The sequence below is a fragment of the Rhinoderma darwinii genome, chromosome 1 (assembly GCF_050947455.1).
Source record: "Rhinoderma darwinii isolate aRhiDar2 chromosome 1, aRhiDar2.hap1, whole genome shotgun sequence".
NCBI classification, from domain to species: domain Eukaryota; kingdom Metazoa; phylum Chordata; class Amphibia; order Anura; family Rhinodermatidae; genus Rhinoderma; species Rhinoderma darwinii.
Genome location: NC_134687.1, coordinates 268,193,335 through 268,207,224, shown reverse-complemented (window position 1 = coordinate 268,207,224; position 13,890 = coordinate 268,193,335). Strand labels below are relative to the sequence as shown.

Sequence of the window (13,890 nt, the reverse complement as noted above, 5' to 3'; positions counted from 1 at the left end):
CTTCCACTTAAGAGAAAGGAAGGAGCATCCCAGGTTCAGGTTGGGGAAGAGCAGCCACCACAATAATGATTGTGAGACTGACAGGGAGAAGAATTGAGAGATCCAAAGATGCCATGGACTTAAGGCCCTTTTACACTGGGAAATTATTGGGCACACAAGCGTTCATAAAAGGCTCGTTGCTGATAATTGTGTAAACAGGGCAGCGATCAGCAGATGAACGAGCAAACGCTTGTAAATCTGCTGATCGTATAGTTTCAAAAAACTAATCGTTGTTGGCAGCACATCTCCCTGACGCGCTGCCGACATAATGTATGGGGACGAGCGATCGTAGTAACGACCGCTCGTCCCCATGCATAGCTCCTTGTGATAGGAGCAAACGAGTGCCGATCAACCAGCTGTGTCGTTGATCGGCGCTCGTTACACTCGCCAAAATTTTGGCCGGTGCAATAGGGCCTTTACAGTTCAGCTCTTTAAAGGGGAAAGGTATGAAACGGAGTGCATAAAATCGTTCTCATGGAAGAGACTATTCTGCCCAGTACCCTCATGCAATGACGAATGGAGACCGGATCTTCTATTGGAGGGATTTAAACTTCTCCAGTGAAGAAGAATCTTGGCCTAGGCTATATCTAAAACACATGCCGAGGAACAGTAGGGACCGAGATGGGGAGAAAGATGATTTGGAGATTTTGATTATCCAGTCAAAGCAGGACAACATGACCAGGGTGATCTGAAGATTCTCACTGGAGAGTGAAAGGCAATCACCGCTGAGAGAACCATTGTTACTACCCAAAGCCAATCCTATAGGCATGGCTATAAACTGGTAGTGGTCTCTCCAGGACGGTTAAGTGAAGAAAATGTTGGTGAGATTTGCAAATAGGGATCTGCAGGTACGCATTCTTGATGACCTCAAGGATTCCATCAGGACCTTTCTTTTTGGGGACAATAAAGAGTTTTGAACGGAAACCCAAGAAGTGTCTATAGGAGAGAAGGGACAGCACTGCCAGAAAAAAGGCAGAACCCTTGGAATGGCGTATCGTTGGTACTAAGGGGAAAAACGATTTGGTGGTAAAGAAGTCATTCTTATTTGTATCCTGAGGAGACAATGCCTACCTATGCATCATGGAATGTGGGATCGCCAAACATCTGAAACAGAAGCAGTCACTCCCTCAAACTAACAAACTTGGGGGGTCTGCTCTTTAAGCAGAACTGGACTTGTTAGAGGTGGCCTTGAGTGCCTGGGAAAGATGATGTCAGGAGGGGCATTGTTGGGATCATGGCTTCTTCTTCTGGTCTTGACGGATCTGCTTCTGGTAAGCAGGCTCTGAGCAGGAGAAGTGACGAAATCAGTGGAATCGAATCCTTTCCTGTTTTGGATGAACTGAGTGAGCAGACCTGTTTTGGAGCAAGTGAGAGCTCTTCCTGCTTGTGGAAAGAATTTTGGTGACCATCAAGTTTTCGGGAAGGAAAAACCTGGCTAAGAGGTGGGAGAATCCGTTTTTTGAACGTCGAGTGTCTTTTTTTGTTCACCACAATAAGGCTGTCTACTGTGAAGAAGAGTTTTAACGACTACTCCTCGTCTAGCGCTGAATCTAAATAAGAGACCATACTGGCTAGACATAAAATATGGGGGTAAATGGCTGCAGGTAGGAATCTGGAGGAGAAAAATGCCAAGGGCAGAGCATTCCAGGTCCTAGAAGATCCTCAGGAAAAGTGCAGATCATAGAGTTTGAAGGCTCTGCCGTCGGCGAGAGAGAAAAGTAGGAGGAGCTGCCACCAAAAAAAGGATCTGTCCACTGAGAAGGCAACCAGCCAATGAGCGTCCTGCCACAAAAAAAAATAAAAAAATCCCCGCATCCGGTCTAGCAAACCCAGAAGCTGGGGACTAAATGAAGAGAGCTTAAAAGGATGCCAAGGGAATGATGGTGCCGACTAGGTCAAGAAATGATGGGCGAAATCAGCCAGAGGGCGTACCAAACTGTGCACCAAAAAACAGAGTGTGCGGGTGGAAGGGACCTGAAAGGTCGATTTGAAAGTGTGGAAGTGTAAAGGGGGCTGGAGAATTCCATATATAGTCACACACATATATATGATCGTGTCATATACAGGTCATGGATGTCCAGCTGAGTAATTCCTTCAGAATACCTCTCCTCGGGGAGAGCGTGAAACATTGGGATAAAAAGTATTGCAGTCCCTGAGTGACCGATACGCTGGCAGTCTACAGAGAGTTAAATGGTCTGCTGTGCCACCTTGCCTTCTTAAGACATGTCAGACAACAGTGAGGTTAGGCCACATTGTTCTCCCTTCTATGTTCGTGGTAATCAGCTGGGAATACATGGATGACCAGATCTGCTTAAAGATGCTCTGTCACCAGATTATCAAATCCCCATCTCCTATTGCATGTGATCGGCGCTGCAATGTAGATAACAGTAACGTTTTTTTTAAAAACGATAATTTTTGGCTATGTTATGAGCAATTTTATATTTATGCAAATGAGCCTTTCTGGACTTGTTTTCTCTTATTTCCAACTGGGCGTGTATTGTGTTTTAAGCAACTGGGCGTGTTTACTTCTTTCACTGCACAATCACACTGTGCTGTGGATCATGCTGGGCTGGAACAATGAGAAGTGTAGGACACTGATTAGTCATTGATTGGTCAGCCTCATACACTCCTCTGTACAACACCCAGTTGGTAAAAAGTAAAAACACGCCCAGTTGTCCATTGAGAGTCATTAGCATAAATCTAAACTAGCTCATAACTTGCTCAAAAATGATCGTTTTTCAAAATAAAAACCACTGCTGTTATCTACATTACAGCGCCGATCAGATTATGTAGGAGATAGAGCACTTATAATCTGGTGACAGAGCCTCTTTAAGGCCACATACACACGTTGCGGAATTTGATGCAGATAAACGCAGGAAGTCCCACAGGTAAAATCCGAACTAAATATTGAATTTTTCTCAATGCGTTTTTAGGTGTGAATTTTACATTTCTATGTGGAAACAGGTGCAGATTCTAGGCTGCAGACTTTGGTATTTTTTTTTAACTTGTTAGATACAAAGACTGAAACACAAGATAAATTTACATGTTGAAGATTTTAAAATCCGCAACGCAGGTCAATTTATGTGCTCAAAAATCCTGCAACATGTAGATGAGATTACTTAAAATCTCATTTACTTTACTGCTACTAAATTACACTGCGGATTTGCTGCGGCAAATTCGCCGCTCGTAATATGAATCCTGATCATGTGGCCTAAAAAGGGAGAAAAAACACAAAATGTACCTGCAGAGCAGATAGGTCTGCCTTCTACAGAAACTAAGCTGAAAACTGGTCTAGCTCAGTGCCTGTAGGAGGGATATAGCTGGCAGGGGGAGCTAACACTTTTCCATTTAGAGTCCATCCCCTAGTGGCAGCAGCTATACCAAAGATGATCTCTGTGTCCTCCAATGACATGGATGAGAAATACAACTTAAGAATTTATACACAAACCACCTTCACACAACTTGGAATCAAACAGCAGCAAAAAAGGAAAATTTTATTAACTTGCGACTAAAATGCACAATCAAGCATACCGCTTATGCAAACAAAATGGACTCTTCATTAAACTGTATGATGTGAAGCGTTAATACATACCACATGTCTACATAAGCTGGTGAATGCAGAAATGCAGCAAACATTTTTGCAGACAAATTAAATTGGGGATTATGTATGTATTAAATTTTCCATCCCCCAATACGAACTCTAACCTTAATCAATAATAGAAAATCCATAAACAGTCAGCAGATTTTACGCTAAAGAATACCAGTATCTGGACTGTGTAAAGGGTATAAACTTTATGGAGGTTTGTAGCGAGTCTTTATTGCTACTTATTTGACGCTTGCAATCCAGATGCTAGTAGACGTCCAGGTCACGGAGTCAGTAAACAGCCTAATAAGGCACAGAGGAGTGATTAGATGAGATGGAGAACAAAAAAAAGAGACCCCTGTTTGTGGCTGTCTGAATGATACGAGGGCATTAACAAAAGTTCAGATTATCCCTCCCTCTGAAGTGATCTACAGCCAGACGTGCTTTACATAGGCTAAAGTGAGAGGAGCAAGCAAGGCCTTAGGTTGGATGGCGCCCTGTGCGTGATGCTCTATTTCTGCCCTCGACAAACCAAAAATTAACCACAATATATATATATATATATATATATATATATATATATATATATATATATATAGAGAGAGAAAGAGACACACACACACTGGAACATATATACTGTACATACATAAAAGGCACATGTTTAGACAAACAGGAAGAGTAGTGTTACTTGCAGCCCTATGTAATACCACAGATAATATACAGTGATAACTATACCCACACAAGCACATATAAAATACACACAAAAGCATATATATACCCACACACAGAGACATATACACACACATGCAGACATATATATATATATATATATACACACACACACACACACACACACACACACACACACACACACACAGACACTCATACAGACAGACACATATACACACATAGGCACTTACCTCCTCCCTTGCTGAGAGGCTTTTTGAAGCGGCAGGCTGTGGGTGGAGCTTCCTCTTCTTCTCTTGCGGTTACTGCTCTTGTTTCCTCTGTGTTTGTAATCAAGAGAAGAGGACATAGAGCTCAAAACGGCCTGCCCAGTGGCGCCCCTTACATGCTGAAAGGGTGCAGCGCCCTGTGCACTCGCACAGGTCGCACACCACGAAGGCCGGCCCTGGCTGCAAGTATATGCAGATCCCACTTCAACCTGCTCTAGCTCAGCCAACATTCTTGGCTTTAAAACAAGACCAAAGTTGCAGCCCTAGCCATGATCTAACCTGAGCTAGAGCATTCAGTGGCAAGGGCATACAGTTAGGATGTAAGACATGCATCCTTGGCAGGAAAAGGGTTAAAAGATAAAAACTGGTTATCTGGAGCCACCACTAGAAAGGGCTTAGGAGCTTACTGCATTCTTTGTTATTCAATGTTAAAATGCACTCAGCAAGTTCCTAAGCTCCCTCTAGTGTTGGATGCAGGTAGTGAGAATGTTATCGCTAAAATCTCTGTCCATGCAGGAGATTTGGAGCTCTGAATGCTACCAAAACGTTTTAAGATATTAATCAGCACATACTTTTTTACCTAAAACCAACATGATTATATAAGGTGAAGATACACTTAATGTGTTTAAATATGGAATAAAGAAAGCATTTTGCCCATACCACACTGTTGTCCACAGCAAGTCTTATTCAAAAACATATCACTGAGATTGAGCAGCTTACATTTCAAATCTCCACTGTTCAAAATGTGAAAAAAGCCAAAATAATTAAACAAAGCAACACCACCGCCCACACACCACCAATAGTTTAAATAAATTGCAATAAAAAGATGTTCACTTAAGGATACCTGCAGCAAATTCTTCAATGGTCATAAGTGGGAAACGGATAAGTGATAATGCTTTGCCGAGTGCTTTCCGTTTGTTTTCTGATGTTATCGGTTGCTGCTGCCTCTGGCACTCTGCCTCAGACCAGCGTACAACTGCATTAAAGAGTCTGATCTCACGGATCCCTAACGTATCCCGTTCTAAGACTGCAACAAGGGTATCTGGACAAAAGCAGAAATATGCAGTGTAAATACAAGTAGCCTATTTATGTTGTCCATCCCAGATATACAATTTCAATACTGTGTAGTGAGAATGCAGTCATCTTTTGCATTAAAGGGGTTTCCAGTCCCTAAAAATGAATGGCCTAGGTTCAGGATAGGACATCAATATGTGATCAGTTGGGGTCCGACACCCAGCTGTTTTGAAGGGGCCGCAGCATGAGGATAGGCCATACATTTTTAGGGACTGCCAAACCCCTTTAAAGAATGTTATAAAGTCATTATTATTTCAAATAACTTCTGACAGTTCTGATCGATGGAGGTCTGGGGTGCTGGGAATTGTTACAAAGATATGTCACAAGTTCTTTCAAATTGCAGGTACGCTTTAAAGTTTTCATTTTAAGTGTTAAGCACTATTTTATTTTAAAAACGTAGATGGGGCTGCTATTGAAAGAAGGCATACCCTTACTTTATTGTATGTTAGAGGTTGTAGACTTGAGGTCCACAGTTGTTTGCCATATAGCAGACACTTGGCTCATACGTTATACAGTCCCTCTAACATCCTTGATTGGAACACATGTCTATGTAGTTATTCTCATCCAAAGCAAGATCTATAGCGGTCTTGATTCATGAAACTAACGCATGTAGCTAAATATCTAAGGACAACTAGTTGATGCATGAATTCGCTATTAATACTTGTTTCAATCTTGGGAAAGATTTTATGCCTTTTATTTTTATGAACATAATGTGCAATATTGCCAGAGAAAAGCTAGGGCTTTAAAGGAATATTCCCATCTTGTACATTTATGGCATATCCACAGGATATGCCATAAATGTCCGATAGGTGCAGGTTCCAGAGTTGAGACTCGATGACCCTTGTTCTACCTTCTGCTGCTGAGCTCTGTCCGCTGAGTAACAAGGTGGCCAGTTTCTCCAGAAACAGCTGAGCACGTTTTGCTTTGCAGTTTCCGGAACTCCGATTGAAATTAATGTGATTTACTGAAACAGCATAGCACAATAAGCTCTGCGGTTTCCATAGCTCCTGAGCAAAATGTGCTCGGCTGTTTACGAACAACCCAACCACCTTGTCAGTCAGTGGCTGGGAATCCAGCAACAGCTGCAGAAGGTAGGATAGGGGTCAGGGGGCTCCGTTCTTGAGATCAGTGCAGATGCCAAATGTGAGACCCGCCTCTTTTAGACATTTATGGCACATCCTGTGGATATGCCATAAATGTCCGAGATGGGAATACGCCTTTAATTTGAAAGCTTTATAAAGATTTCAACAATGTTTCAAAATGTGTGCTTAGGCTCTTTTGACACAGCGGAGATACTCACGCCTTTAACCTCGGACATAAGCTTCCGACACATGCGACTGCATAGAAATACACAGGCATATGCTGCCATAGCCTCTTATTGTAAGAAACTGTATACTTTTTTTTACTGTATACCCATGTATGGAATAGTGCAGTAGACTGTACTATTCAATACAGCAGGAAAAAAAACGTATAGCGACCTATACCAGCACGTCACAGACCATAAGCACACTTTGAAAAGTGGCCTACAATACGTTTAACGCATGCACTGGGAGCTCTCCAACATAATGTGAAAAGGCCCCTATGTTTTTGGAAACATTTATGTACATTTTTATCTAGTGCTAAAGTACTAAATACTAATGGTGCAACCTGTGCTTTTAGAGATTGCCTGAAAACATAAATTCTGTACAGTTGAAATGTAGTTGTGTTTAGAAGTAGGTAAAATGAGACATAATGACATCTATGGTGTATTCACAAAGACTTTTTTTTTTTTAAACGCCTAGTGAATACTGACTGACAAAAAGCAGGATATGTTCTATTTATGGCCGTTTTCACGGCCCGACAGTCCCCATAGAAGTCAATGGTTCAGTTTTTACTGGCCGTTTCTCTGAAATCAATCCTTGTGACAGACGTTAAAAACGGATCCTGACCCTCACAAGAACTTTCCACTATGGAGTCCCCAGCTAGAGTATCGAAACCTGCCAGGGGACTCCTGTCTTGGGAAAGCCCTTGAGGTCACTGTCCATATATGGACATTGACATCAGGTGCTCCCTCCAGAAGCGGAATCCCCAGCCAACGCTATGGCAGGGGATCTCGGCATCTCAAAGCCCCTAACATCACTGTCTAGAGCACCATTACTGGGTATATGAAAGTTATTTAAAGTGTAGCTAAACGTTCGACAAACTTTTGACATGTCATAGTGACATGTCAGAAGTTTGGATTGGTGGGGGTCCGAGCATTGAGAACCCCACCAATCACTAGAACGAAGCACTCGTGTGAGCGCTCAGCTGCTTCGTGTCTGTTCGGCTTTTTACGGAAATAAATGTATCGTGTGGGGACTCGATAGAAAGTCTATGCGCCCCGTACTCTGATACATCGGCTTTCTGGAAAAAGCCAAACAGAAACGAAGAAGCTGAGCGCTCACAAGAACGCTTCAGCTGCTTCGTTCTAGCGATTGGTGGGGGTCTCAGAGCTCGGACCCCCACCAATATAAACTTCTGACATGTCACTATGACATGTCAGAAGTTTTTTGAACATTTAGCTAAACTTTAAAGAGGTTTTCCAGTCCCTAAAAATTTCTGGCCTATCAATAGCTGATGGGTCAGGGTCCGAATCCTGGGACCCCCAGGATTAGCTGTTTTGAAGCGGGTGTAGCGCACCCCTTCATTTCTACTTGCTCACTGAGAATCAACACAGATGTAGCGGCGGTTCACAGTATCACTATTCACTTCAATGGGAGAAGGCTGCCATACTGTGAATCCCCGCTACATGCTATCCTGAAGATTGGCCATCAATTTTTAGGGACTGGAAAATATGATTTATTTTAATTTGCTTATTATAGCAGACAGGGCAATTCTGTCTTTGATGAACAAATGTAAGGGCTGTTACAATAATGGGGATGAGAAATACAAATATGATAATTATGGATACGTGCATTTAAAGAGTAACTGCGCTTTTGCAAAATTTGATAGGTCAGAGACATATCAGATGTTTTTATCAGTGGGGGCCAGTGTGCTAAAACTCCCGCCACCGCTCATAGAATTTCTATGTTAGCCCGTCTTCAGCCTCACGAGGAACGCCAATCACAACCAAAAGATGCAGAACGCTTCGCTGAGCGATTCTGCACCTTCATTTAGGCAGCGGTGCGGGTCTCCGCACCAGAATATTGTAATTGTAATGTACTTGTATAACCCTATATGCTACTGTATTACGCAAGTGCATAGTAAAATGTACAGAGATTTGTTAGGGCTTACCTAATGTCCTAAAGACAAGTCTACACTAGCCAATTATCGTTACAGTTCATTTGTTTCCATACGATCAAACCAATAATTCACAGGTGTGAATACAGAATAAAAATCACCAATTATACTATCATTTATCGTTGCTCTTGATAGATTGTGCTGCCATAAAAACTATTGCCATCTTCGCCAGGATCGGTGAGGCAAAATTTTGCTCATAACGATATTTCCAACAGGCTACCCATAACACGGCTGCTGCGAGAGACGCCACAAGGCAACAATCGCGCCCCTGGCCCAGAGGGCATTTGTAGGCGTATTAATGAAAATGTTCATCAGATCCTAATCAATAATTTTCAAACCACTGATTGTTCCCTGTGGTTTGAAAAGTTGTTTGGGGTTATATACCAGTAGCTTGGGTCTGTTTACACACAATGATCGTGATTCCAGTATTCGCAATGAAGCAACAAAAAGGGATCCTTCAGTAGTTATTGCAATTGTTAGAAGTAAAAAAAAAAAAAGGAGGACATACACTGTACACGGCTACATCGCAGTGAAAATCTTTACTTCTATTAATTGTTTGCACATCAAAGGTAAAAACAAAGATGTAGTGTTATGGACAAAATTGTTGGTACCCTGCCATTAAAGAAAGAAAAACCCACAATGGTCACTGAAGTAACTTGAAACTGACAAAAGTAATAATAAATTTTAATTTACTGAAAATCAACTGATGTAAATCAAACATTGCTTTTGAATTGTGGTTCAACAGAGAAAGTAAAAAAAAAAAACTAATGAAACTGGCCTGAACAAAAATGATGGTACCCTTAACTTAAAAGGTGTAGCTAATCGTTTGACAAACTTCGGACATAGTGACATTTCATAAGTTTGGATTGGTGGGGGTCCGAGCACTATGACATGTCAGAAGTTTGTCAAACGTTTAGCTACACTTTAATATTTTGTTGCTCAACCTTTTGAGGCAATCAAAAAAAAAAAAAAACAACTAAAGATCGGAGTCTGACACACCGGAGATCAATTAAAAGGTATACATTTATTGGAACAAATATACAAGAAATTACATAAAACACATTAAAAACTTAGAGATGATTGCCACAGTGTGGATGGACACCAGACAGTGATGTGCGCAAATATAATGCACAGGATATATATAGATGGTGCTATATGAGTAATAGAGGGGCAGGACTGTGATACATAACACATTGCATCTATATATGTTTGATTAGAATCACAGAAGACCAAAAAGAGCCTGCTCACAAGGTGTTAATTGAAACTAAACATAAGAAATGTAGTCACAGCGACCAGATATATACAAGAGTAGGTGAAGAAATAAACATGGTAAGGTTTGAACAAAAGATGCGATAGTGCCTACATCATATGTTAGCTCTGCATTAGAACTCCTTACCCATATCACGATCCACACTGTCTGGCATCAACCCCGACGTGCGTTTCGGCCCGGAGGCCTTCGTCTGGGGAGCTTTTGAGGCAATCGCTGCAAATAAACGATTTCTGTAACTCTCAATGAGACTTCTGGTCCTGTTCACAGGTATTTTGGCCCGCTCCTCGTGAGGATACTGCTCCCAGCTGTCTCAGGTTTGAAGGGTGCTTTCTCCAGACTGCATGTTTCAGCTCCTTCCACAGATGTTCAATAGGATTTAGATCAGGGCTCATAGAAGGCCATTTCAGAATAGTCCAATGCTTTGCTCTTAGCCATTCTTGGATGTTTTTGAACATGCAAGCTGAAACATGCAGTCTGGAGAAGGCACCCTTCAAACCGGAGACAGCTGGAGCAGTTTGCTCACGTGGAGTGGACAAAAAAAACCTGTCGACAGGTGCAGAAGTCTCTTTTTTTGTTTAAATTATTCTGTTGAACCACAATTCAAAAGCAATGTCTGATTTATATTAGTTGATTTTCATTAAATTACTTTGGTCAGTTTCAAGTCATTTTCTAAACATTCGCTTAAAGTAAAGAGAGGAAAACTTGCTTATACTATTTCTTAGTCTCCAGGATATTCTGCATGCTCCTTAAAAATATAAGTCTAGAAAAAAAGAGAGGGGTTGGTCACTATTGCAGAGATAGCAGTGAGGGAAAGTTCTTTATAGCCAGACACAGGATTGTGAGAAAGGCTGAGAAAATATAGATTTATATATTTTAGAGTAAATGTACACATGAAGGTTTTGTGGCTATTTTTCAATTTTTTTTATCTCACTTTTTGAAAAAACGCCAAGCTTACACAAAATTATATTAAAAACCTCAGTGAACATAGATCAGTAAGCTGCAATTGTTTCCAATGCACTCCTCTTGTTTCCTCATAAAGGAAAAATAAAGACTTAAAAAAAAGTAAAATCAAATCATTTCAATAGTGCGGAGCTGCAACACCAAGCATCTCACCAACTCATGAAAGGGTCTGGCACTGCTTCTGGATGAAAGCAGCCATGTTTTTTCAAATTATGGAAAAAAAGGAGACCTGTTTATTACCGGTCATTCCTTTTATCCTCTTGTGTTCCTTATAGCAATTAAAACTGAAACATGTAAGTAATTCTTTACGTGTCTGAGTTAATCAGGTATCCCCCTCCTGTACTACTGTGTCTGGTTGGGAGATAAATGGCTGCAGAAAAAGCCTTCTCCCATTGCATTGTCTGCAAATAGAAGGCAAAACATGTTAAAGAGACACTGTCACTAGTTTATTAATTCCCGATCTCCTAACTAATCTAATAGGCTCTGTGATGCTGATAACTACAGTGTAATTTTTTTTTAAATGTTTATTATTTGCAAAGTTGTGTATTTTTCTAAATATGCTAATTTGGCTATACTTGCCAAATGGGAGGTTACTTTCTTTTCACTCTGGGTGGTGTAATGTTTTCGGTATGACACTGTTCAATCAGTTTCATACAGTTCTCGTCCTCCTAGCCCAGCAATACAGTGTGATCATATAGTATACAGCTTCCATTCCCGACTGTTTTCAACTGGTGATACCTCCGGTTGATTCACAGCTAGAACTGCAATCCTGGTTCTAGGTGGTCCACAGCTGGAGATATGGATATTTGAAGTGACCCACCTTCTCCACAGGCTCAGTCTCTCATACTGTGTGTGAAGCAGCTTCATGCTGATAGGACAGTGTCAGAGGCTGTGCGGTAGCTCCATCTCAGGAGAAATCGCTGGTGTTGACAACCACTTGCCTAGTATAGCCTCATTTGCATACTTAGAAAAAACTTTTAAAATAATAAACTTTTTGGGACACAATTTTCACTAGCATTATCAGTGTGACAGCATCTATTAGTTTAGCTAGAAGATTGGGCATCACTAAACTAGTGACAGATCCTCCTTAAGCCCGTCCCTTGGCTAAGCATAACCCCCAGTTGTCTGCCAGCCGAAAATTGAAGAGATCAGGAGGAAATGAAGGCTCAGTTCACACTGAATTTTTGGCGCTGATTTTGAGGCAGAAGCCGCATAGGATTTAGCGCCAAAAACCAGCCCAAATATCCCCCCCACATTGATTTCAAGTCTGCAGAGGCCGCTCGCGGAAAAAAAAAGCGGCATGCGCTTTCTTCGAGCGGTTTCCGCGGTTGACCTCCAATGAAAATCAATGGGAGGCAGAAAAAACCTGCGGAAACTTGTTTTGAGTGTTCTTTGGTTTATCTTCAACAGCTTAAAAAAACGTGCGCAAAAAATGAATAAAAAAATGCCGCAAAAGAAGCGAAATAAAAAAAGCGTAAAGCAACTCTGGCAATTCAAAATCTGCCTCAAAATTCCTGAAGGAATTTTGAGGCAGATTTTTTCTGCCTGTCAAAAATGTAATGTGAAATAGGCCTAATAAATACCTCTGTTCTGTGCAAGATTTCTAGAAGACTGTTTTTTTAGAACCATATCAAAAGAAAATAGAGCAGAAATATATAAGAATATAACAATTTAAAAAACATATAGATACAAGACTCTAGTACAAACAATGTGGTATTATAGAGCGAGACATGGAAATTGCTTGTGGCAGAGCCAACACTGGTTTAAACACTTTTTGCTGTAATGGGTAAGGCTGCTTTCTGACTGATATCTGCATGCACTGACACTTTTTCCTATCTCCCCTTTTACCAGTCAATAATGTTTACAGGGCACTAGAGGCAGTTAGTGTAGAACCCATTTTGGGTCTACAATAGATTTTTTGCGGTTAGTCAGTACAGCCTTTCTATTTTTTACATATTATCCAGCAATTTCCATGTCTTGCTCTATAATACCACATTGTTTGTACTAGAGTCTTGTATCTATATGTTTTTTCAAGTGTTTGTTATATTTGTGTAATAAAATTGTTATATTCTTATATATTTCTGGCTATATGCTCTATTTTCTTTTGGTAGGGTTTATATAGCTATGGAGCTGCATGCAGGGTAAATCATGGGGGGATGTTGGTTTCAAAAACATCACTCAGCCTTTAACATAACTGCTTTTGGAGCCTATATATTGATTTTTTAGAACCATGCAGCAAATTCTGCAGAACGAAACTGCTTGGGCAGGTGTATTTCCAATTCAGGGTACACTAATATACTTCCACTTTCGAAACTGCAAAGATGTCCTGTGATGTGGTCCTGGAAGTGAAGCTTCACCCCTTAGCAGTGATGTGCTGACCCAGCCTCAGGATGCATGGAGTCCACCCTTCCTCCCTGTGTCTTGGCGAAGTGATGAAGGGGCTGGTTGCCTGGCTCAGTTCATTAGATAAGCCAGCCCCTTCTCTGTCACGGCTAATACACAGTAGGTTTATGTCCAGTCTGCATTTGTTCCTTTCCCTCCTGCTCTCCTTATCCTTTATCTCACCCCCCCCCCCCCCCCCCTTGACATTAAGCACGGAACTACCTGCTTTCTGTATAAGCCAGAAAATAATAATAAAGACGGCTCACACTGTAAACAGATAGCTCCCTGCTGACAGTCAAAGGGGGGGGGGGGGGTGAGATAGAAGACAATAAGGAGAGAGGGAGGAAAAGGAACAATTGCAGACTAGA

The 13,890-nt window shown here is 41.3% G+C and overlaps 1 protein-coding gene across 4 annotated transcripts in view; it reads right to left on the bottom strand.

Moving 5' to 3' along the window:
• Positions 1 to 13,890, bottom strand: part of BTBD2 (BTB domain containing 2) — a 277,215-nt gene that overhangs the window by 129,275 nt on the left and 134,050 nt on the right. For 3 of the 4 annotated variants that reach the window (XM_075863971.1, XM_075863958.1, XM_075863966.1), the window contains 2 exons: positions 5,423 to 5,620; positions 4,543 to 4,629 (listed from right to left, as the gene is read on the bottom strand). In XM_075863971.1, the coding sequence (XP_075720086.1) occupies positions 4,543 to 4,629; positions 5,423 to 5,620 (285 nt within the window). The remainder of the gene's footprint in view (positions 1 to 4,542; positions 4,630 to 5,422; positions 5,621 to 13,890) is intronic. The other variant, XM_075863978.1, reaches the window with a different exon arrangement.